At 50.6% G+C, this 25,284-nt stretch overlaps 1 protein-coding gene across 3 annotated transcripts in view; it reads right to left on the minus strand.

The window, feature by feature from the left end:
• FSTL4 (follistatin like 4) overlaps positions 1–25,284 on the minus strand; it is a 768,172-nt gene that overhangs the window by 131,103 nt on the left and 611,785 nt on the right. For all 3 annotated transcript variants that reach the window (XM_060416502.1, XM_042250516.2, XM_027970246.2), the window contains 2 exons: positions 7,353–7,546; positions 3,847–3,970 (listed from right to left, as the gene is read on the minus strand). In XM_060416502.1, coding sequence (XP_060272485.1) covers positions 3,847–3,970; positions 7,353–7,546 — 318 coding nt within the window. The remainder of the gene's footprint in view (positions 1–3,846; positions 3,971–7,352; positions 7,547–25,284) is intronic.

Consider the following 25,284-nt stretch of genomic DNA (forward strand, 5'->3'; position numbering starts at 1 on the left):
ATCCGTGACCCTTGGACGGTAATGCGGGAAGACCTTGATCCTGCATGGTGAGCCTGTCCTTTACATGCAGCACATTGCTCTCATAGGATTAATTAAAAGGACAAGTATCTTTCTAAAAAAGCAGAAGGAACTTGTAATGAATTTAAAGTGAGAGAAAAATTCTCATTTAAACAACGTGTTTTTTTCCCACAATCCCAACCCAAGCATTCAGAAAAGTGCAAAAACATGCATTATTGAAAAGATTTTTAAGCAAGCAACTTTTTAATTCATTGAGATGAACAGACAGGCGGGCACGCATCTCACTCACCAGTAACCCCTGGGGCCTGGGTCTCTGCCTCACATCAGGGGTGGGAGGTTCTGTGGCTTGTTGGGGGTTGGCGGGGGGGATGGGGGCAGAAGGAGGAGTGAGGAGGAAGGCTTGGGGGACATGCTGAGAGGACACTGGACCGTTAGTTCCAAGATCAGTCTATGATTTGGAAAACCAAAAGCAACCTGAGGAGAATGTTTAGGTGACAAATAGAGGCAGAGAGGGAGGCCAGCCTCACAGTTCACTGCCATCACTGTACAGAGATAAGCGATGGGCAGTTTTTGTGACTTTCATGGCTAAGGGACCTGTCCTCTGCCCTTCTCAGGTGGGTGGGGGTCATCTGTTCTGCAGAGCCAGGAGGAAGGTGCAGCCCCACCACGAACCACTCAACTGAGCACGGCAGCCACCAGCCCTGAGATTGCTGGCATTGCCCTCAGCCAGCTGCAGACAGTGGCAAACACCAGCGTATCCTGGGCTATGTCAGCTGCATGAGAAAATATGACTTAGGAGACTGCACACTGCTCCCCCCCCCCAAAAAAAAAGCACCTTTGTAAATATTAATACAACTCACTTCACCAGGGAAAAACCCTCCAAATCCTATCCTTTAATAAAGTGGTGGAATCTGTGCCAGTCACGCTACATACCCTGCCCTGCCTGGAACCCAAGGATCCTGGCAAAACAGAGACTAGAAAATGGAACTGTAAAGTCTCAACCTTTGCCAGCCAGTCAGCTTCAGTTTTGAAAATCAAGTCCAAAATGTTGTTGCTGAAATGTCTGAGATACTACTTTTTGCGTTTTAGTGAGATGTCTTTAATGCCCATTGATTTCTGGGTAATCAGTTGTACCTGTGTGTCTCATTTCAATTTCCTATTTAATATCCACTGGACCATAAATCCATTCCCAGAGCGAGGGGAACTTAGAGTTCCTGTGACTTTGAAAGACCACCGATCCCGACTGACGCTGAGTTTCCAAGTGCTCCGAGTGACTGTGTGTTGGGCCTTGAGAGCAGGGTTAACTCATTTTGTGGCTTCCTTAATGGCTGTGAGTTTACGTTTTATTGCATGTCTATTGTTTGGGTTGGGCTGTGATGAATGGTTTGGCTGCCCAGTTCAAAACAAGTCCAAGGCGACAGCAGAATCTAATTTGTTTTAAAAATGATGATTATAAGGCTTTTCAAATAATAATCCAGGAACAAGGGAAACGGACAGCACATTGCTCTACATGGGACTTATGACCAGAAGTGAAGTGAGGAGGTCCCTCCTTTTCCACGGGCAGCTCCTGCTCTTAACAACCTTCAATAGGGAGGCCAGGGCGGCCTCTCTTTCATCAGGGGCAACAGGGATGCTGCCATTTCCTTGAAAGGAGAGCCAATAGCCCCGCTTGGTCACAGACCAGTTCCCAGGAAGGAAGTGGGCTCACAGATCAGAGGCTTCTGTGACAACTGGTACCAGGATGGTACCCAAAGAGTGTCACTTTTTGCCTAATGATGCCATTGTGGGACACTCGTGTGTGGCTCTGGTGTATCCCCAAATCCTTGAAGTCCAGCCTTGGCCCCCAGCTCTGAAAACGCAGTGATCTTTTTCTTTACAGCTCCTTCTACAGATGGGAGAAGGGGGGTGCTGAGTGCGCAAGGCATGCTGGGAATGTCTCAGAACTGACCCCAGAAAGCGTGCTGCTGTTTCTCTGATGAGGAGGGAAGCTCCACCTGCTCACCCTGTCGTTGGCCTGACATCTACTCCTTTCTTGTTCACTTCCCGTGGGATTAGCATCACCAAGGGGGCTCTGGTTGAAGAAGGTGGATGCAGAGGAGATTCCAGGAGGTGGTGAGGACAGGTGGGGAGGGAGGGTCTTGTCCAGCGTGTGCAGGTCAGTGCCTCACAATGGGCTCTCCAGAGGGAAAAAGAGCCCCCTGCCCCTTGTGCAGCATTGGTATTGTATATGTAGACTTCTGTGTTGTAAACAGTCCTACTAGGGCTGATTTAAATCTTCCATCTATGTAACTGTTTGCCTTTGCAAAAGTCCTGAAAATATAACAATCATTGCACGAGCTAGGTCTCCAGAGTTGCCAATACTGCCACACATTCTAAAATTTAGAGATTCATTTCATGGAATAAGCTCCTCAATCCACAAAGCAAACACCTCCCAGGCAGATTGAATCTACCAGCCATTCACACCTTATTATGAACCACCACTCGTAGAGTTTAAACTGTGGGCACGAGGGAGGAGGCTGCGGAGCAACACAGTCAATCATGTATCAAGCAGAGCCTGGGAACTGGGGGTTGGATTTTGGTCCTTGGTAACTGGGACGCCGTGGACTGGAAAGGCGCAGCCTGCAATAAGCTCATGGACACTTCCCACAGGGAAGAATCACACTCGTTTCTCTCCTTTCAGGTCACATGAGTACCTCTTCTACCTGCCACAAGAGCCCTTCTTGTCAACAAGTCATGAGGATGCCCCCTCAGGCCTGGTGAATGAAGTAACAACAGCCCACAGAGATGCTGATATGAAGCAGGAACAGCTTCCTAGAAAACATACCTCCAGGTAGAGAATGGGACCCAGGATGCCTGGACCTGTGGCTCAGAGTACTCAGGGACCCTGGGGGTCTCACCCCTGCTTCCTCAATTGCAGGGCCCACAGGAGCTGCGAGCTTGCAGGTCATGTTCAAAGGTGCTTCATACAGGGTACTCACGTTACCTGCTTTAAACAGAGCCTGCTCCACATGCTGTCTGACAAAAAGGAGCTTCACTTCTTTGGGGCCAAGAATGTCCCCTCTTGTCTTGAGTTAGGGTCCCACACTGCTTCCCATCTCTTAGTGAACTTGGCTGGAGCTTCTTGCATCTCACATCTCTTGGAAGCCCTGTCCCAGCTCTAGCTATGGTTGACATGAGGTCATCTCTTGGAAGAGCACCTCAGGGAGAAGACCTGGGTCCCTCAGACTCTGTGCCTGCTCACCATATGCACCAGTGACCCCGCAGAGGGTCCATTCTGAGCACCTCTTCCATCTTCAGGCAGAACAGCCCCATTTCTCTTCTTTCCCAGGGACTCTACCACCTCTCCTCAACCTGGACCCTCGTTCTTCATTATCCTGCATTGTGATTCCTCCTTTGTCTACCTGGCCAAGCCTCCAGCACCCTCCTGCAGGATTTGCCCCCAGGCAGGGTTCTCTGGTGGGGCTGGGCCACCTCCTTGGGAGAACCCTAACATCTGCTCTGTCCAAGTGCAGTCACAGGACCCCCTAGCCATGTGAGGCAGTGCCTTCTGAATCATGCTTAAACACAGTCCTGGGTTCCTCAAATGATATCAACAGCGAGAAGAACCTTCATCCAAAAGGAACAGAGCAAGTATCCCATCCCCCACTTCTGCCCTCCCCTTACTCTTTCCTTAAATCTCAGGCTTGTTGCAAAACAAACTCAACTACTCTCACCTATAATAGAAGCCAACCTTGGAAAACAACCAAAGACAGACTCCAGACCCTGACACCACTTTGGTGAGGAAACGTCTTTTTGCTGACTGTGAGCCCCAACGGCGGCCTGACTTACGGAAGGCTGTGTAGAACTCATGAAGGGTCAGGAGGCCGTCTTTGTTGTAGTCATCAAATCGGAGGAGGTCACCCGGCGAGCAACCCAGGAAGTCCTCCTCCAGGTCCTGCTCCTTCAGCATGTGCTGTGGGTGAGAAAGGGAGAAGGCTAGAGTCAGGAGTGAGTTCAGAGCTGTGGGCACTATCAGGCCAAGTGGGGCTGCAGTCACTGTTTGGGCAGATGTGTCTGTGTGTGTGCCTATGGACACCAGCGACAGCTCCGTAGGCCTTGGGGAGCATCCAAATCTCTTTGGTGACCTTCTTCTTGTATAGATGAAAAACTGAGGCTCAGAGAGGAAAGGGACTTTCTCAAGGTCACACAGAGACTGGGCCTGAGTCAGTAGCTTTCAGGTCTGTCTTTTCCCTGCCAGGGCAAACAGACCCCAGATGATCTGAAGTGAGAAGGATCCATGTGGCCATCTGGTCTACCCCTTTGTGTTATAGATTGGGAAACAGGGAAGAGACAGGGGCCTGATCAAATAAGCCCAATTAACAGTGGCCATACTCAGTGGCTCCCAACTGTGTAGAGCTGGAAGGTCACTGCTCCATCAGTGTACCCCTCCCCACCCCCTCCAACCCCCACCAATCTCAGGTCAGCACATCCTAGCCACAGTACTACTCCTGGGGAGAGGACGCTGCTGTTCTATTGACCTAGGCCTGAGCCCCTGCTCTGCTGCCTTGTCCTGCCAGGAATACAAACCACTACCCTTGGGATTCTATTGAGGGGACCATGGGTGGGCCCTTGTGAACTCCTCTCTGGATGTGATCTGGGCTGCAGGGTGGGGGCCTCCCTAGTAGGACCATTTGTGTGTGGGTCTGAAACTAGAGTCTTGCAAAGAAAATACTCAGAAGGAAATCTCAGAAGAAAGAAAATGGTTTTTTTTGGGGGGGAAGAGGGGAACAGAGGTATTTTCTCTTTATTTAACAGTCTCAGCTGGGCCTGGTATATTAAAGGCAATTTAATGTGATAATGTTAAAAAAATGACCCTTCACCCAGCAAATAAGAGTGTTCGATAAAAGGGAGATCAACCATAACGCCCAAAATCAATCTTGCAAAGATGGAAATTTCCCTTTGTCTATTTCTGTGCTGGAAATTGATTAACTTTTCATAGGATCTACAAGTTTTCCCCAACGCCTCTGATTCAGTGTCAAGGAAAGGCCCACTTTAGCTGGGCCCTGCTTGGCAGATTTATGAAATGGACTTTAAACACATTAAATTTTAAAGAGGAAATCATAGTCCAATTACCACACTTGTTAATGGCTGCAGGTGCCTCAGGGCATGTCTCTGCCAGGTTAGAGCCATGCGCCCAGGAAATGTTCTGTTTACCTGGCAGCTACCTGGATCCACGTGGGCCTGGGGCACTGAGATCCCACAGTTGCCTCTGTCTGGGGCAAGACAGAGATGCCTGCCCTCTGGGCTCCCCACACAGCCTGCACTGTGGGGAATCGAACTGCTAGGTGGCTCTTCTCTCAGGTAACCGTGACCAGCAGGACCTGGGCTCTCCCCAAAGCAGCGTGGGTCATTGGTGGGCCTCTGGTCCTGGCCCATGGGGTCTTAACCATAGCTGGGGGCTGAGGGTTGAGGAAGTAGTGACATGAAGGCTGGTGTGTGTCTGGGAGGCTTCCCGGAGTGTGGGCCACGGATGGACTTGCCTGTGATGCCAGGTATGAGTGAGCAGAGCAGGGTCTGCAAGTGCCTTAGGATCTGTGGTTCCCCACCCACTCCCTGGAAGCCAGCTCTGAACTGGCTGGACTTGAGAAGGGGGCCCTGCATGGGGAAGTGTCTGGACAACTGCTCTACTCCGAGTTTTTGGGCACTTGCTGTCCCCATAGACCTCGAGAGGATCAGGTGGAGCTGGTGCTGGGAGCTGTCCTCCCAGGGAGTCCCATGTAGTGTGAGGAGAGCTGGTCCATGCACACCTGGCACCCTGGTTGTGTCTGAGTTCACCACATCCTAGGCAATGAGTGCTCCGCAGGCAAACCATTCGATTTCTTGGAGCCTCCGCTTCCTCATCTAAAAATACCTGGTAAGTGGGGATAACAGCAGCACCTACCACACAGCAAAAGGTGGCTGGAAGGTTTAAGGAGGAAATAACAACAATAGAGGTAATGGTGACAAATGGATGCTAACGGCTGTTGCCTTCTGAGAATGTACCACCTGCTGGGCACTAGGCTGAGAACTGCACACCTCTTTGCTCATCTAACCCTCCTGATGACCCTGTGACAGTCACAGACAAGAAAAGGGGCACAGGGCCAGGCAGTTGTCTGCCTAGACCTCCTAGGTCCCCGTAAATGCTGGAGTTGGACCTGAATTCAGGCAGTTTGACTGTGAAGTCTGTGTTCGTAGCTACTCTATTGAAGAGTGAGGGACCTGCCTGTGTAGGGCACATGGCAGGTAAAGGGCCTCGCTTAGTGCCAAGCCCCTAGTGGGTGCTCTAAATGCCACGGCCCTCCCTAGCCTGGTCTTCCTGGTGACCTGGTCACAGTTTTGATGAGGTCACTGGTGTGCCCTGTGGAAGATCTTTTTAAAGTAGTATCAAAGGTGGGGAACCATCCTGTATCTGTTCTCAGGGGGCAGGGCACTCTGTGGTCTCAGGGGCAGAGCTGCCCCAGGGCGGCTGACCTAGCCTCCCTCCATGTCTTTGCACCTGGTGTGGCTCTGGGACCCCAGGCTCTCAGACCCAAACCAGCAGAGCAGGAGCAGGAATGCAGACCCCTGGGCCCATCCAGCCTGCCTTTCTGCCACCAGCACCCAACAGGCCTGTCCTACAGCTGGTGTGCCTGCTGCCCTGGGTTGCTCCTTCCTTCTTCCTTTTTGCTGCAGATGCTTATGGCCCTTGTACCAGCTGGTAGCTGGGCAAAGGGCCACATGTGCTGTGTTTGGGAGGGAAGCAAACCACAGACTCCATTCGAGTGTTTTCTCAAAGGGGAGAGCAGTGCTCAGGGGGTGGCCACAGGGCTGCTTGCAAGCCATAGGCTGGAGTGTGGGCTGCTGCTACCCAGGTACCACTACTGGTGAGGTCCGAGGGGGAGAGGACGTGGGGACAGCGTGTTACAGCTCCCAAAGCTCTTGGTGAAAACCAAATCTGCTTTCTTTGAACCTTCCTGCTAAGGACAGTAAAGGACTCAGGAAGAAAAGACTTGTTTCCTAATGAAAGCCTCAGAGCTCAGCCTGTGTACAGTGTGTGCTTCGCCAGCTAGCTCGGAGCTTGTTGGTAAATAATGGCTGAAGGTGGCTGGTGGGAAAGAGACACTGGCATCATTTTGTCAGATATTTCCAAGTGTTCAACACAAGCTCTCTGACTCCTGGGAGATGCTTCCTCTTGCAGGAGCAAGGCCCCCTCAGCGTCCCATTTCAGAGAGTGACAAACGACTCTTCCCACATGGGTCTGCTGGTTCTTTTTCTACACACCCTGAATGGAAAATTGGATCCTCCCGTAATGGGATTTCACCCCATGCTGTACCCACCTGGGCCAGCTCAGAGCTGCCGAGGTGGCCGTCTCCATCTGCATCGAAGTCCTTGAACAGAGATTCCACCAGGAGGCGCTTCTGGGAGGTGGGCTCTTGTCTGCTGTCCCCCACGTGGAGTGGCTGCAGGCGGCTCTGCAGTGCCAGCAGGACCTTCTTCAGGCGGGCGTAGTCGGCCATGGTGCATGGGTCACCTGGAAGAGCAGATGGGGTTACTTCAGTCAGACTCCTCCCCCAGTCTTGAGAAGACCTCCCTCCACCCACCACCCATCGGCAGGTAGTAGGCACCTGCTAGACGCAGTGCAGGGTGTGGCCCAAGGACATGAGACCTATCCATGAGGCATGCCACAGACAGTCACTGAGCACCGGATACAAGCCACACGTGATGCAAACGCTGGGAGGAGCCTGTTCGTTCACCCTGCACATGTTGATCGAGCACCTTCTACAGCCAGACACAGGGTGATGATCAGACAGAATGGGAGTCTTCATCTGGGGAATTTTGCAGTGCAGCCCCACAGCAGCTTTAGGAAAGCTGGCCCCAATTCCACTTTGCAACGGCTCATCTTTGCCTTAATCCTACCTTAAAGGCTCCTTTGGAATCCGTGGCCTCATAGATCAGGGAGTTGCAGTTAACAGGACTAATAAGCCTTGCTTAAGATAATTAGAAACACTCCCAGGGCTGGATTACTTCAAGATGAACATGTGTACACAAGCCCATGACCAAGAAACAAAAGGCAGCTTTTACAAAAGTCAGCCCGAAGCTCACAGCCCATTGCTCTCAGGTCTTTCCTCATGGCTGTGCTTGGTCCATAGCATCCGAACCACACAGTATTTTGGCAAATGAGGCCTGTGATACACTGTGACATGATGTAGTTTAACTGTGCTGGTAACGGGCCATGGAGATGTTACCCACCCACAGGGCTGTGAGCAGAGCAGGTGAGCACTCCCTGCTGCCCCACCTCGCCTCCTCCTGGGATGAGGATGAAGGATGTGCCCCACCTCCTGGCTTTGCCGAATCCTGGGGCATGGGTATGCGGTCCTCCTCATCCATTCCAGGTTCAAGCCAGAGTGCTGCTAGCAAGGGAGTGTCTGAGGTCTAGGTCTTTTCGCCTTAATTTCAAGGCCAGCTTAGGGCAGGCTGTATCAGCTCGGGGCTGGAGGCAATATAAGCAGTGCTGGAGAGCCCTGGCTCTGTGGTCTGCTGGGTTTGAGTCCTGGTTCTGTGGCTGCCTGAGTGTGTATCTTGCACAGGGTGCATCAGTGATTTCATCTGTGAAGTGGGGGAGAGCAGAGCCTCCCACATAGGGCTGTTAGGAGGGTTAAATAAGACATGCACATAATAAAAGGCATGGCACTGGCCTAGCACTGACTGAGGGCTCATAAAATCATAGCTACTCTCCCCTTTGTCATTATCGGAACCACAGTAGCTGAAGAGCAATAAACAGGGAGCTGCTTGGTGGGGACAGGGCTGCTGGGAAGTCTGTCTGTCTCTCTCCCTTCCTTACTGGACAAGCCTGGATGGTCCGACCACTTTTTCTTGTGCTTGTTTGTGTTTCTAGATTTTCTTTCCTCCAATTTGGGGTCAACTGATTCTTGTCAGAAACAGATGTCTGTTACCATTTCATCCTGCATGTTTATTTAGAAAAAAATCAATCGCTGTGTTCAATATAATCAAATCTATTTGCTCTCTAGGAGTTTCTGTGCTCTGACAAGAATAGCTCTCCCACTCCTCTTTGGCCTGGTAGCATATCCATTCCTGGGAGCTCATAGGGCCTCCAATTGGTAAACCTGATTCTCAAGTCTGCACAGTGAAAATCACGGCTGTGTCCCACAGCCATACTCTTCTGCCCAGGGTCTGTCCTCGGCTTCCTGAGCTGGACAAAGGCCAGTCTGGGGAAAGAAGAGGAAGAGGTTTGCCCAGATCTTGCTGCCTAGCTCCCCAGAGGATAAAACCAGTCCCGGCAAATGGCAGAAGCTGGATGCATTGTATGAGGGCAGAGAGACACTTCAGTGGAGGTGGTGGTGGAAATGTGTGGGGGATCTGCAGGGGCCTGGAATGGAAGGCCTGTCAGGCTTTCCAGGGGACAGGCATTTGTGCCCCAACACTGGGAAGCTGGTGTTCACAGCAGATGGATGTTGGATTGATAGAAGGCTCAGTTCAGAAATGCTAGCATACCATTAAGCTCCCCCTGCCTCCACAAAAGAAAAGAATACATCTGAAGGTTGGAGCAGGCTGGGCCAGGTCAGATGGGCAGAGCTGTCTCATCCTCCCAATCTTGGTGGGGCACAGATCTCTGAGCTGCCTGCTGCCCCAGGCCAGGCGTCCTCACGCAGCCTGACAGTACCTCCCACTCTGGTGGCCAGGAAAACCAGCTACGCAGGTCCTGTCGGGTGGGCTGCAGTGCCTCCCCTGGCTCACCTCTCCTATCACACCCCTACAGTTCACTGTGAGTTCATGGAGGCTTCTCCACCCTGGCAATGCCCAGCCCATGCCTGCTGGTCAGGAAAGTATATACATGCCTAGATATAAACTCGGCAGAAGAGTTAAGGGCCTCAGTGTCCAGGGCCTGCTCCCCGAATCCCTGGTCTGGCCTCCTGCTAGGCTCATGCCACCCGTGCCTTTTCCATCTGTTTACCAGCATTTACTCACAAACTCTGTGCTCTATGGTGGGTAGTACTTTGAGTATACAATGGAGCTTTCTGTCTTGGGCATCGAGGGTGCCCATGGAAGGAGAGCTAACGAGGCCAAAGTAAAAGAAATTTCGCTACGGGTCAGCCCCACAGGATGAGGGATCTGTGGGCACAGGAGGCCAGGGGAAGGGATTTCTGGGTCACAGGGGTCACAGGTATAGGAGCGAGCAGCACAATGTGTCCAGAGCCCCAGGAGGCGGGTGTGGCTGGGCCAGGGTAGCAGGGAGCAGGGCTTGGATGAGGCTAGAGGGAAGCGTGGAGCTGGGGCAGAGTGCCAGGCCCAGCAGACTGCACTTTGCCAAACGTCCTCTGTCCTTTCCTTTACTGAGGCCCTCACTGTGCCTGGCTGCTGCTGGGCATGGAGGTCCTAAGACAAACCCCCTGCTCCTAGGTCCTGCTCCTAGAAGGTGACCTGAAATCCTTCTTTTATCCCAGGAGCAGCTTTGCTTTACGAGTCTCAACCTGGAATAAATAAATCATTGCCTCAAAGTTCCCGGCTCCTCTAATATCTGTGTAGCTCTATGGAGGCATGAGCCTCAGAGGAAGGGCACGTGATGGTGGCGTTTCTGGGCCCGTGGAGATGGCCACTTCAGCTTCCACAATTCAGCCTCTTTCAAGACTTTTGAGGCTTCTCAAAAGCCGTCCCTTTTGGTCTCCAGGATGCATAGCTTCTGAGAGAGGCATGTAAAAGTGCTAGTTTACCAAGTCCCAGCCTTACTTTTTCATTCACAACCTCCTGATCACACGGTGGGGTCAGATGTAACGGCTCCCCGAGGCGGGGTGTGGGCACCTGTGAGTCCTTGCAGAGCTGGTCTTCAGCTAAAGGGTCTCGCTCTGCTGCCAGTTTGAAACCTCTGTCTTAGTATAAAAGGAACACAAGCATCAAAACAGCAAGAAAACAGTTGGAACGTGCAGATAAATATAAAGGAAGAAAGTAAATTACCCATGATCCCTTTTCCAGAGGTGGCCAGGCTGGGGGTGAAGCCTAGCCTTGGCACAGGCGACCCTGAGCCAGGAGCCAAGCTAGCAGAGCCCTGGCTGGCCTCACGTGATGCATGCGTCCTGAGGCCTGGCCCATAGCCTCTGTTTTCAGATCTCCCTTCCTCTTAATAAACATAGGCAAGAGCTTCAATACCCAAAGGTTGGGTGCTTCTCATTATTATGCAGGTCATTTCCGGCCACCCACCTGGCAAGCCGACTGGGGACTTGAGGAGGTTGGGGTGTGGAGGGAGAAACAATCTCAGCAGCACTGGCCACACGACTGTGCTGCATGGGGGCAGCGTTTACTGCTCCCCTCAGTGTTCTTTACCCACATCTCTGCCTGACCTATTCTTCATTGCATCTTGGCCACAGCTGAAATAGCGCCTGATCTAAACTAGCCCTTTGGCTTCATAATTCTCTGTGCTCTGCATGTTTGGGGGTGGGCCTGGTCCCAGGGAGGGACCCTGCCCCTTTGGAGGGAAAGTCCCTGGAGGGGAGTATAGCAGAGGCCTGGGGACCACAACACTCTTCCCCAGGGCCCACGTGGGGGCTGACCACGATGATGGAGAGTGGGCTGACTACAGGAACCTGGATGGGGTGTTGTCAGTGCCGTCCACATCCCGCTGTGGGACCAGCCTGGATAGTCGCGCACATGGTGGGACAGTGTTAAGCGCCTGCGAACCCGTGGTTGAGTCCTGCGGCTCCAGGGCAGATCCTCTCATCAAGAAGCCAGGGTGACTGGGCCACCCTGTAACAACCTTTCCTGGGGTCCTCAGGTAGAGACAGGCTTCACTGTGGGCTGCGACACCTGACAGCAACTCCACTGATGACAGTCACTGCAAGGCTGGACGGAGCACCGGACAAGGTGTCAGGAGAGCAAAGGAGAGCAAAGGCTCTGCCTCTGAGTGGCTGTGAGACCCCAGGAAAGGCAGCCACTCCTGCCTCTCTTGCCCCCATTTCCTACCTTAGAATGGGGACAATAAACACCTCACAGGAAGCATAAATAGACCTCGCAGTGTCTGCGTGATTGCCAGGCCCGAGGGCCTCTCTGCACGAAATGCCCTACAGGAGCCCCAGGGTCGGGTGCATTTGTCTCTGGCCCCTTCACTGATGCCCAGCGCCTAGCACAGGTGGCCACTAAATCGGTGGAGACTTCCTCCCGCCTACCCATCTCCATGAACGTTTCTGCTCTGGGGCCTCTTGGGGAGGGAGGCTCATGTCCTCCAGCCTGGCAGTGATGAGAATCCCCAGCAGGCCCTCTGAAGGACCCAGCCATCCTCCGCTGGCCGCGGTGTCCCCCATGCAGCAGCACTGGCCCCGCTTGGCCAGGCCCTGGCACTGGCCTCGGGCTTCCTGCTGGCACATGTGTGTGGGGGCTCCTCCTGCTCACAGGCCTGTTTTGGCAGATAAAATATTGATCAGCTTGCTGAGGAGCCCGGAGTGTGATCCTATTTTCATGTCAGAACTTGGTAATGAACTACATTTATCAAGCCCGTTCTCCACGAAAAAGGTCAGCCGCGGATCTGGCTAAGTTGTTATGACACCTCATTAATCTAGTTCCCTCAATAATTGTCCCTCTTTGAAGATTCTGATGTTCTCCCATTCCAGCCACACTGCCTCCACTCTGAGGGAGATTATTACAGCAGGAGCACAGGCACGTCCGCATTTAATTTTTTGAGCAAAGAGATAGGACGCAGGTAGCAGCCTCTGGAATTGAACGTCTATCAAAGGCATGCTTTCTCCTGCAGAACAAAGAGAAGCCAGGGAGACACTGAATATTCCATCAGCCACGTGCGCCCCTGCCAGGTCGGCCTCAGGGGACGGTCTTCGCTGTGGCAGGCAAAGCTTCTGGGCACAGATGTGGGAGGGGCTGGTGGCTCCAGAGTCAGGGAAAGAGGTGTGGCACAGCGTGGGGAAGGAGGGAGAGCCAGCCAGGTAGCAGGGAGCTCAGATTCTAACAGAGAGGGAGACAGGCCATGCGGTCAAGGCCCTGGACAGGCCCAGGGCCTGGATACTGGGGGGACGTGGAGGCAGGAGGGAGGGTGGGCTGGAGACTCCTGGCATTAGGAATAGAGGTGGTAGGGAGACTGGAGAGAGACCATCTCCGCTTGCCTCCCTTGCCAAGCCATCCTCATCTAAAGACGTCCCTGTGCACTGACCCATTCTTGTCTGTCGTGGTCCTTTCCCCAGCCTTCACTCTGTTATTCATACACTGTTGGCATCAGGCTGCCCCATTACATGGGAGCCCCTTGAAGCCAGGGCCCTGCCTTGTTGTAGGTGTGATGCCAGCACCTGGCCCATGCACCTGCATGCAGAAGGTACTCATTAAATGTCTGCTGACTGGACGAAAGTATAATCTTGGTGGATAGTGGCTACAGCCCTGTCCTGAGGAAGGGACAATCTCAGCCATCCTGAGGCATAGTGACTGAGGTCTGGAACTCTAGAGCGACTGGGGGGCCATGCCATCCATCATATCAGCTCCTGGCTGCAGGGGGCATGACACATGAGTGTGTGAGGCAGCCCTAGTGTGTGGTTTGTGTCATACTCACTGCCAGGGGCATGGACTCTTCCTCACTAGGGGGGGCACCCCAAAACCTGCAGCAGTAGCTCCAAAGAGTCTTGCAAAACAAGCCTGGGAATCATGGTGGCAAGGAGGTGGGGGGCCACAGAGAGGCTGTCACCCTGCTGGACACGGGGTCACATGGGAGTGTCTCCTCTGAGCCCCTCTAGGGAACACACAGCTCTTCAGGACCTGCCACTGGACGGGAGGAGGATGAGAGGGTCTGTCCTCTGGTTCTGCCATTGCTGGTCAGGACAGCCCTGGACGGCCCCGGGAAAAGGCCAGGCAAGGGGCTTCTGCTTGGAACAGTGCCCAGGTGGGGAGGCCTGAGGGCAAATTCAGTTGTGGCACAGCTTCAGGAAAGGTTCGGTGCCACACGAGGGTTCTGATCAGTAACTGAACACAAAGCTGACCCTGGGGACCCTCCAAGCTCCAGGAGAACTTTACATGTGGGTGGAACTGTGGGGAGTCGGGGCTAGGGGGATCCTGAGGCCCCTATGAAGACAGCCCCCATGGCCTCCAGGGTGCTGGCCCTTCCCTTACTGAGGCAGCCTTGTACTTCAAGAGTCCCTGGCAAACCCCTAAATTTATGGGAGAGGGGACTTCAGGACAGAGGTTACTAGATACCATGAAGAACTCTTCTGCCATAAGCAGGAGTCATCTCACTTGGGGATGAGTGTGAGCTAAAGAGCAGGGGATGGGAAGGAAGAACGTGCCTGGTGGGGGCTGGTGAGTCACGCTCTGAGATGCCACCACCTGGGGGAGGGCAGCTCCCTTCCTGAGCTGCACACAGGTCCCTTCAGAAGCCACACAACAGCCTCCCATGCCCTTGAGCCACAGCCTCTGGACTCCAGTCCTTCCTGACCAGGCCAGGTGGCCCAGCCCCTGGGCTCAGATCCAGATCCCTCTCCTGGGAGGACCCTCACAGGTGTGCCCACAGTCTCTTGGCTGCTGCTGGGTTTGCTCACGGGCAGGTTCTGCCCCAACCCCCACCCAAGCATCTGCCTCCCTGGTTCCCACACTGTCCCCAGCTGGCCTGAGAAGTAATGTCACTGCTGAAGACAAAGCTGCCATCTTCACCACCAAAGCAAAAACTCAGCTTAATCGTCTGGCACCAACATCACAGCTCAACATGCTTGTGTTACATGGGCCTCAGCTGCAATGTGGCATTCTGAGGTCTATTTTGAAACTGCTAAGCTGTGCAAAGAGCAAGAAGCATTTTCCTCCCCCATCTAATTTATGAGCCGCCATAACTTTACTGGAGTTTAGCTTAAGAGGAACAGATGTTTAATTTGATGTAAATTCATGAACATTAACAATCTTTCTGCTGCCATTTCTGGGAAAATTCAATTAACAATAAATACCAAAACCAATGGGTTTATCTTTAGAATATGTTTTTGCTAATACGTGATATAGTTTTACTGATGGTGTTGACCAAGCCACAAAATTCTGACAATTTCTAGAGATTGCTAAGCACACATGATATGGTCCCCTCACAACCCCCAAACAGGTGTACTCAAAGTCACACCACCTGGTGATCCTCTGCTGGCTGTCCCTTGGGACCTAGGACTTCTGAGCAGATGGGTCACTGCTGCCATACTCAGGGCCTCTGGGGAAGTGCTTACACCGTGGCCTGAGCTGCAGTTCCTGACTACCCCCACTACCTGCCAGAAAGCAGCCTGCAAATTTGCTTCCCTTTCCTGGAAGGCCCTTTCTTCAAATCTAGCTTTACTGCCAAGGTCCAGCTCTAAGGAGGTGCTCTGTCCATTTTGTTGGTCATAGCAAACACCATCTTCCAAAAACAAAAGAGATGACTCTACAAATGGACATCACCAGATGGTCAATATCAAAATCAAATTGGTTATATTCTTTGCAGCCGAAGATGGAGAAGCTCTGTATAGTCAGCAAAAACAAGACCTGGAGCTGACTGTGGCTCAGACCATTAGCTCCTTATTGCAAAATTCAGGCTTAAATTGAAGAAAGTGAGGAAAACAACTAGACAATTCAGGTATGACCTAAATCAAATCCCTTATGATTATATGGCACAGGTGACAAATTGATTAAAGGGATTAGATGTGATAGACAGAGTGCTCAAAGAACTATGGATGGAGGTTTGTACCATTGTACAGGAGGCAGTGACCAAAACCATCCCCACAAAAAAGAAATGCAAGAAGGCAAAGTGGTTCTCTAAGAAGGTCTTACAAATAGCTGAGGAAAAAAAGAGAAGCAAAAGGCAAAGGAGAAAGGTAAAGATATACCAAACTGAATGCAGAGTTTCAGAGAATAGCAAGGAGAGGTAAGCAAGTCTTCTTAAGTGAACAATGCAAAGAAATAGAGGAAAACAACAGAATGGGAAAGACTAGAGATCCCTTTAGGAAAATCAGAGATACCAAGGGAACATTTCATGCAAAGATGGGCACAATAAAGGACAGAAATGGCAAGGACCTAACAGAAACAGAAGGTATTAAGAGAGTTGGCAAGAATACACAGACCTATACAAAAAAGATCTTAATGATCTGGATGACCGCGATGGTGTGGTCACTCACCTAGAGCCAGACATCCTGGAGTGTGAAGTCAAGTGGGTGTTAGGAAGCATTACTACAAACAAAGCTAGTGGAGGTGATGGAATTCCAGCTTAACTGTTTCAAATCCTAAAAGATGATGCTGTGAAAGTGCTGCACTCAATATGCCAGCAAATTTGGAAAACTCAGCAATGGCCACAAGACTGGAAAAGGTCAGTTTTCATTCCAATCCTAAAGAAGGGCAATGTTAAAGAATGCTCAAACTACCATACAATTGTGGTCATTTCACATACTAGCAAGGTAATCCTCAAAATCCTTCAAGCTAGGTTTCAAAAATACATGAAGTGAGAATTTCCAAATGTATAAACTGGATTTAGAAAAGGCAAAGGTACCAGAAATCAAATGGCCAAGATCCATTTGATCATAGGAAAAGCAAAGGAATTCCAGAAAAACATCTACTTCTGCTTCATTGACTATACTAAAGCCATTGACTGTATGGATCAAAACAAACGTGTGGAAAATTCTTAAAGAGATGAAAGACCAGACCACCTTACCTGCCTCCTGAGAAGCCTGTGTGCAGGTCAAGAAGCAACAGTTAGAACCAGACATAGGACAAGAGACTGGTTCAAAATTGGGAAAAGAGTATGTCAAGGCTGTATATTGTCACTCTGCTTATTTCACGTATATACAGAGTACCTCATGCCAAATGCCAGGCTGGATGAATCACAAGCTGGAATCAAGACTGCCAGGAGAAATATCAACAGTCTCAGATATGCAGATGATACCTCTCTGATGGCAAAAAGTGAAGAGGAACTAAAGAGCCTCCTGATGAAGGTGAAAGAGGAGAGTGAAAAAGCTGGTTTAAGACTCAACATCCAAAAAATGAAGATCATGGCATCCAGTCTCATCACTTCATGGCAAATAAGATGGGGAAAAAGTGGAAATAATGGCTGATTTTATTTTCTTTGGCTCTAAAATCACTGTGGATGGTGACTGCAGCCATGAAATTAAAAGACACTTGCTCCTTGGAAGAAAAGCTATGACCAACCTAGACAGTATGTTAAAAAGCAGAGACACCAATATGCTACAGTCCATATAGTCAAGGCTATGGTTTTTTCAGTAGTGAGAGTTGGACCATAAAGAAGGCTGAGCACTGAAGAATTGATGCTTTTAAACTGTGGCGCTGGAAAAGACTCTTGAGAGTCCCTTGGACAGTAAAGAGATCAACCAATCAATCCTAAAGGAAATCAACCCAGAATATTCATCGGAAGGACTGATGCTGAAGCTGAAGCTCCTACTTTGGCCACTTGATGCAAAGAGTGGACTCACTGGAAAAGACCTTGATGTTGGGAAAGATTGAGGGCAGGAGGAGAAGGGGGCAACAGAGGATGAGATGATTGGATGGCATCATTGACAAGCTACACATGTTCATCTTGTCTTCGTCTCTGCCTGTCTCCTCCATAAATTATGTCCCAAAGCCTTGGTATCTCTTTCATAAGAGTCCTCAGTGTCTTAGAGAACTGGCCACGGGGACCCACACTGGATGCTGTCATGGGCTATGAAGGGCTTGGCAAGTTCCTGCCTGTCTTTTATGCACGGTGCTCAGCCTGTCTCCCCTCTTCACTCTCTAATCCTCACTCCAGAACCAACAGCAGGCCCACCACACTCATTAGCAGCCCCTCATTGTTCCAGACTCCAAAGAGGGCCTAGCATCAGGCTGGGTCACTGTCCTTGCTCAGCATTCTCTATTCTCTTCCATGGACAATGCTATTCATCATCCCGGCTTCTGAGTTGAATATACAAGACCCACTTTAGGCCCACAAACAGGATTTGCACATCTAGGGCTCCACATGGCCTCTGCCCTGCCTGGCCCAACACACATGCCACACAGACCACACACCTCATTCCCTAGCTGCCCGCACCAGAGCTGATCAAGGCTGCTCGGACGCTGGGTGGAAGTAACCTGAATTTGTGGACAAAACCTCATCTCAAGTTTTTCCCCAGCATCAGGTAATTTAAATTAACAAAACCACCCAGAGCTTTGCTAGATAAATGGTACATTTGCTCATGAATGCCTGGTTCAATTGATGTTGCTATACAATCTGCTGTTTGACATTTACAATCCTCTCTTCTATTCCTATTAGAGAAAGCAAAATTGGTTGGATTCCTAGGAGAGGGATCCACATACACTTTTTATGGTTGAGTGGCACATCTATCAGGTGGCCCCTGAGTGAAAGAGTAATGTTTGAAAACTTGAATAAATGCTAAAGCCCTCCTGGAATTAAGAACTCTAGCTTTTACTCTTGCGTTTGTGGGAAACCCACATGACTAGGTTCCCTACCAAGTTACTCACGCTTTCTAGGAGGAGGACACGGGCTCCTTCCAGACTCTGCTCCCCTAATGCCCTGCCCAGAAGCTCTGTCCCCTGCCTGCTCCTCTCCTGCCCTTACCTGCACCATGAGGAGAAGCGGTGGTGCTAGACCAGGGGATGGCAGACGGGGAAGCTGGAGGGGACGAGAGGAGAAAAAGTGAGCACCACCTCGTCGGCTGTGATTCCCCCAGAACTGCTGGGAGGCTTCATCCTCCAGATGCCTAAGCAAACGGAAATGTCCTGCTATTGAGGCTGCAAAAATTTAGTTCCTCGGGGTCAGATGTCCAAAAAATGTCACTGCTTTGAGCCGCTCTGATCTTCGAGTGGCCTCTGAGCTGAGGGGAACCTCGCCCAGAGATGCAGCAGGGTCTGAGGCTGCTATGGACTGAGTGAATGGTGGGGACAAGGTCTCCTGGCCCTAGAGCCAGGCTTACATCCAGGTAAAGGGATCACTTTGCTCTGCGAGGACTCACAGCACAGGAGAAGCACTCTGTAAATGACCTCAAGAAGGGCAGTGCTGTTCCCAGCAGGCGTTCTGAAATTCCATGGGGGGTGTTTTTGGTTCTCACAATGATTGGCGGGGGCCCTGGTGGCACTTAATGGCTGGGACCAGGGACCTTAGGGACCTTGCTCTTTGTAGCACTGTCTTGTCCAATAAACATTTCAAATTGCACCATGGACAGTCACTTTTGGTTAGCTGTTTGGAGGATGAAGCCTCCGAGCAATTCTCAAGAACAAAATCGATGGAATCATAGCCAGTGGGGGTGGTGGCCACTCTCTTACTGGAGTGAAAGACCCACTTACCACTCTTGGGTTACTAGGACCTACCGAGGTGTTACACACAAAATACATCCCCTTCTGGCCTTGAAAAGGATTTTCCAAGGATGCACTTATTCTTGTATATTGTAAATTTGGTTTACATCTTTAAAAAATTTAAAAATATATATATTTGAAAAATTTTGACTGTGTCTTGTGGCTTTCAGGATCTTAGTTCCCTGACCAGAGATCGAACCCGTGCCCTTGGCAGTGAAAGCATGAAGTCCCAACCACTGGACCACCAGGAATTCCCTTGTTTACAACTTTATCAAGAATTGTCCACTATTTTGGAGAATCATCTTTCCTCACTCAAGGACACATGAGTACTCAAACTGCCAACCTAACGTGCCCATCATGGGCTCCATCTGCAGCCATTGTGTTACTAAGATCTGCATGCCGGGGCTGACATCTTACCACTGTGAGGTGGAGTGTGTAGCTGGCATCCAAACAGTTACTTAAAATGCATGCTTTATGCCTAGGACTTTTCTTTATACCCTAGTTTTGGTTAAGACACATATTCATTCAAGATTATACAGGGACGTTACAGGATACTTGCTATGGAAAGGTAACTTCGAGTCTGGAAGGATTAAAGACTAGTCATCTATGGAAACAACTAAAATATGTTTTTCCTCAGCTTATTTTTATCACGGTAAAATACATATAATATAAAACTTACCATTTTAAAGTATACAGCTCAGTGATATTCAGACTATGGTACAACTATGACCACCATCCATCTCCATAACTCTTTCCATGTGTAGAATTTTAACTTTGTCCCCATTGAACAATAGTCACCTATTCCCTCTTCCCTCAGCCCCTGCAAAAACCATTCTTTCTGTCTCTGTGACTTCCATTCCTTTGTGCTGAGCTTAGTTGCTCAGTTGTGTCCGACTCTTTGCGACCTTGTGGACTATAGCCTGCCAGGCTCCTCTGTCCATGGGGATTCTCCCAGCAAGAATACTGAAGTGGGTTGCCATGTCCTCCTCCAGGGGATCTTCCCAACCCAGGGATCAAACCCAGGTCTCCCACATTATAGGTGGATTCTTTACCAGCTGAGCCACCTCTCCTCTACGAATCTCAAATAAATAGAACACATTTGACGAGTGAACACGGGTGAACTTTGAGAACAGTACGCCAAGTAGAACAAGCCAGTCACAAAGACTACGGTATGATTCTGTTTATTTGAGACATGTAAAGGAGTGGATAAATAGAATCATACGCTAGTCGTCTTTTTGTGACTGGCTTCTTCTACTTCGCATACTGTTCTCAAGGTTCATCCATGTAGTAGCACGTGTCAGAATTTCCTTTCTTTTTAAGGCTGAATAACATTTCATTGCACATAGACACCACATTTCGCTCTTCCGTTCACTGGTTGATGGACCCTGAACTGCTTCCTGTTTTTAGTTACTGTGCATAATGCTGCTGTGAACACGTGTATGTAAATGACCCTTCAAGACCCTGCTTTCAATTTTCCAGGGTAAATACTCAGAAGCAGAACTGGATACAATTCCAGAAGTAGAATTGGAATCCACATGGTAGTTCTATGTTCAATTTTTTGACAGACTGTTATACTGTTTTCCACAGCTGCATTTGACATTCTCATCAACAGCTCACAATGGTTCTAATTTCTCCACAGCCTTGCCAACATTTAGTATTTTCTGTTTTACTGTGAGCGGCTGTCCTAATGGCTGTGAAGTGGTGGCCTTACTTCCTCTGACATTGCTTGGTTCTGGGATTTTAAAGGACAGTGGGAAAGGTATAGGAGTGCGCTTGAGTGTGTGTGTGTGTGCAGCCCCATGGCTGTGCCATGTACACTTGTACTTGTGTGCAAGCCCAGCCTGCAAAGGCCAAGCACAGGGAGGCAGAGAGGGCAGGGCCACGCTTTGGGCTGTGGAGCTGCCTACTCCTAGGGCGGCAGCCAGCCGCAGCCCCCAAGGACAGGGCTTCGTGCCTGCCCCACTGGCGACAACAGGTCCTATGTGGGCAGTGCCAGGGCACAGGGCAGGACCCACCTCCCTCCCCCTCTCTCCAGAATGGGGTTCTTCCCTGCCTCTGTCCTTCTGGGATGCCTACTGGGTGGGGCCCGTACACTCTGCGCCCACAGGTGAAGAGACTGGGGTGGGAAGATTCTGAACCCGTGTCTCACATGTCAGCACGGCCTGAAGTGTGTTGCTTTTCTCTGTGTTGTCTGGGGTGTGTGCTCAGATGCAGTAATCCTCAGCTTCAGAGCATGCCAGAGAGCCACTGACTTTTAAAGACAACTAGCAGAGACGTTCCTTCTTTGGCATGAGGGGTGTGTGGACTGCAAATCTCTGCCATTGAACTAGGGTCTCCAGGAAAGAACTGCCCAAATGTGAACAAGGTCCACCTTTCCACCAGCAGAAGCTTAGCTGGGCTCGTGGGACATTTACTTTAGAAAGAAAGGTATTAGAGGAAAACTGCCTGAGAACATGCTCAGAAGGCAAGGTCTGCTCTAAGTCGGGGATTCATCCTGTATGTGGCCTTGGTAGGGCATGGCATTTTGGAGAGAATTACCTGAACAGAGGCTTTTAGACCTGACGTGACTTGGAGAAGTTCCCTGAGGTTTGAAGATTTATCTGAACCTCTCTGACTTGTATGATTGACAGTAAATCCCAGGTCAAAACAAAGGAAAACAAAATTCCACAACAACAACTCCGAGAGAGAACAACAGCCTTTAGAGAGCTTTGGAGCCTTTCCAGTGCTTGAGCCGCTGGAGGAGAGAGAGCAGGCTCTCCTTTCTGCGTCTGCTCTGCTGTTCAGGGATTATCCACCCTGGAAACCTATCAAAATGCAGGCGGCCCACAGATAGAGCCCCAGAAACTGTTGTCTCCGTGAAAGTCAGCTCCAGGCAGGACGAGTCTAAGCGGATGGGTGGGCCACAGTGGCCCTGGCTCGGTGTTCAGAGCCTGGCGATGGGGGTTTGGGGGCCAACAGCAAAGGTGGGGAGCAGTGGGACTGAAGAGGCATCCAGGGTTCAGCTCCTTTGTGGCTCAGAAAGCCCCTCCCCTGCAGCAAGTCGAGTTATTCCAGACACAGCTCAGCCGCATCACTGCTCTGGCTGCTCTGTTCGCTCCCCAAACACTGCGGTGGGATTTGAGGATGCGCTGACTCTCATTCAGTTCACACGCTGGGAAATCGCTGGGCCTGCTCCTTGCCCTGCTTACTTATAAGTTTTCGCATCCCAAGAATGGACTCCTCATTGCTTTATCTGTCATGAAAATGGATGCAGGTCTTTTAAGAGGGCTCAACACCCACAGGAGATGGGAGAGACAGGGACATTCCAGGATGCTCCTGAGGATGATGTATACAGCCCGGGGCACCCCTGGGGTCAGGCAGAGCGGGGCCAGGGCCCCACAGCTTGACACTGTCCTTCACACCTGAGGCTGTGACCAGGTGTCCGGTGTGGATCCCCACAGACAAGGTGCAGCCTACACTTGTCACAGGACTGGCATGCTGGGCCTCAACCTCAGGGGAGGCTTACCTGCCCTCTTTTGAGCTGGGCTTTGAAAAAGGTGGGTAAAACATTCACAAAGACCTTTCCATGGAGAAGGGAAAATCTGAAAAGCCACCTGGTGAGGCTCTACACCCGCCACTTAATGATGCTAATGGCTCCTAATAAACACGGAGCTGTCATTTAAATAAGCCAATCCCACTCTCACCTTGCTGTGAGTTTTGTAAGTGTGGTGAGTATGGTGTCCTGTTGAGATTTTCAAGAGCGTGGGGTGAAATGCTCTTTCATTTCCTTTGTAGGCCCTCAGCCTGTCACCCAGGGCCAGGTGCACAGAGGACACTGGATAAAAAGTCCCCATGCAGGTAGACAGATGAATACGTACACACACAGCTGCTGATTCAGGGGTGCAGCCCAGTGACTGGTCCTGTGCCAGGGGCTCAGCCCCTGCCGCGTCCCCCATCCCTGTTGGTCTTTTAAAGACCCCTACACAGTTATGCCCGACCTAGATAGCATATTAAAAAGCAGAGATGTTACTTTGCCAACAAAAGTCCGTCTAGTCAAGGCTATGGTTTTTCCAGTGGTCATGTATGGATGTGAGAGTTGGACTATGAAGAAAGCAAAATGCCAAAGAACTGATGCCTTTGAACTGTGGTGTTGGAGAAGACTCTTGAGAGTCCCTTGGACTGCAAGGAGGTCCAACCAGTCCATCCTAAAGGAGATCAGTCCTGGGTGTCCATTGGAAGGACTGATGCTAAAGCTGAAACTCTAATACTTTGGCCACCTCATGCAAAGAGTTGACTCATTGGAAAAGACTCTGATGCTGGGAGGGATTGGGGGCAGGAGGAGAAGGGGACGACAGAGGATGAGATGGCTGGATGGCATCACTGACTCGATGGACATGAGTTTGATTGAACTCTGGGAGTTGGTGATGGACAGGGAGGCCTGGCATGCTGTGATTCATGGGGTCGCAAAGAGTCGGACACGACTGAGCGATTGAACTAAACACAGCCTGTCCAGCATAAATAATAGGCCACAGACCCTAAGAACACGGGGTAAAGGCTTTAGCATGGTGTAGTCCAGACTCTTCATTGCACCGACACAGAAACTGAGGCCAGGAACAGTCAGGGTCTGTCTTGGGTCCTAGGGTGTGGGTGATGGACCCAGCTTATCACCTGCCTGGTGTTTTGTGCCCATACCCTTGGGAGTCTTTCCTGACCTAGCTCCACCTCCGTTCTCTTTTATTTCCAGCCTTCTTGCAAAGAAACTCCACAAGATGTGAATACACTTGTGGGGAAGGATGAAGGAGACAGTGGTGGGGGAGAGCATGGGATTTTCTGTAGCATGAGGGGGAGGTGGAAACCCTGCCCAGATGTGAGGCCTCTTCCTGGGCAAATCTTATTATCACCACACACTGGCAGGTCTGGTCTTTCATGGCCAGGAGCCTTGGCTCAGAGCTGCTCTTAGCAAGCCTGAGGGCAGAATGGACTGGACTCACCCTGACCTGAGAGGGGTCTTCAATGCCCTGTGCCTGACCTCTGGGGCATGCGAAGACCCAGGCCCCACCCAAGTGCCAGGGAATCACCAACAGCAGGAAGATCCGACAGGAGACATCTATTTTCTACTCCACTAACAATTTTTACTGTTTCCGTTCACAAGTCTCTTTTCCTCTGGGTGTAGAGCCTAGAAAGGGCCCAAGTTAGAAGCTGATGTTGTAATCTATATATTATTGCTATATATTGTTGCTTTGTGTTCTAAGTGATAAGGACAGAGTAAAGGGACAAAGCAAGTGATTAGACAGTTAATCCCACTAAGGGACCGTAAGTAAAGAAAATATGGGAGACCCTATAAGTTAGTGATCATTCAAGAAAGCCAGTTTGCTTCACCACAAAAACAAGCAGGCTTGCTTCGCAACAAGACCTGCCGCAGAGCCATGAGACATGACCCCAAACAATACAATAGCGGCGGCATGAGACCCATATAATTCCTAGGACACATTCCTCTGCACACACTAAAGACAAAAATATAGCGAAAACGGACACTATATTGAAGCCCGAGATGATTTACTGAATTTCGGTCCACGTTAACACCTTTTGGTTCATGCCATCACACTATGACAGTCCTGGCTTGACCATGTAGAGACAAGAAAACTCCCCTGCCTGACGTGGAGGAGGAGCTGACGATGGAAGCTTGACCTCTCCTCAAGGATGAGGAAGAAGGTGGTCTTCTCCCCCTCCCCTTTCCTCCTTGGATTTATAAAACTGCAGCTCGCTAAGTTCTTGGGGCAGCACCTCTCATGTGCTGGCTTATAAACCTCACAAGTGGCCCATCTATCACTTTGCCTCTCGCTTAAATCTTTCTGGGCTGAGACATAAAGCGCTGGAGCTCCTCAGAGCTCCCCCGCCGAGACACATTTCTGTGGTTTCGTAAGTGCAGTGACATCACAGCCGGCCTGTGTCTGCCACACTCACTGGGTCACTTTCTTCCACGCTCACAGTTTCCTTAACCCTCTGGTCTGCGCT

This window comes from Ovis aries, chromosome 5 (assembly GCF_016772045.2).
Source record: "Ovis aries strain OAR_USU_Benz2616 breed Rambouillet chromosome 5, ARS-UI_Ramb_v3.0, whole genome shotgun sequence".
In the NCBI taxonomy this organism is placed as follows: Eukaryota; Metazoa; Chordata; class Mammalia; order Artiodactyla; family Bovidae; genus Ovis; species Ovis aries.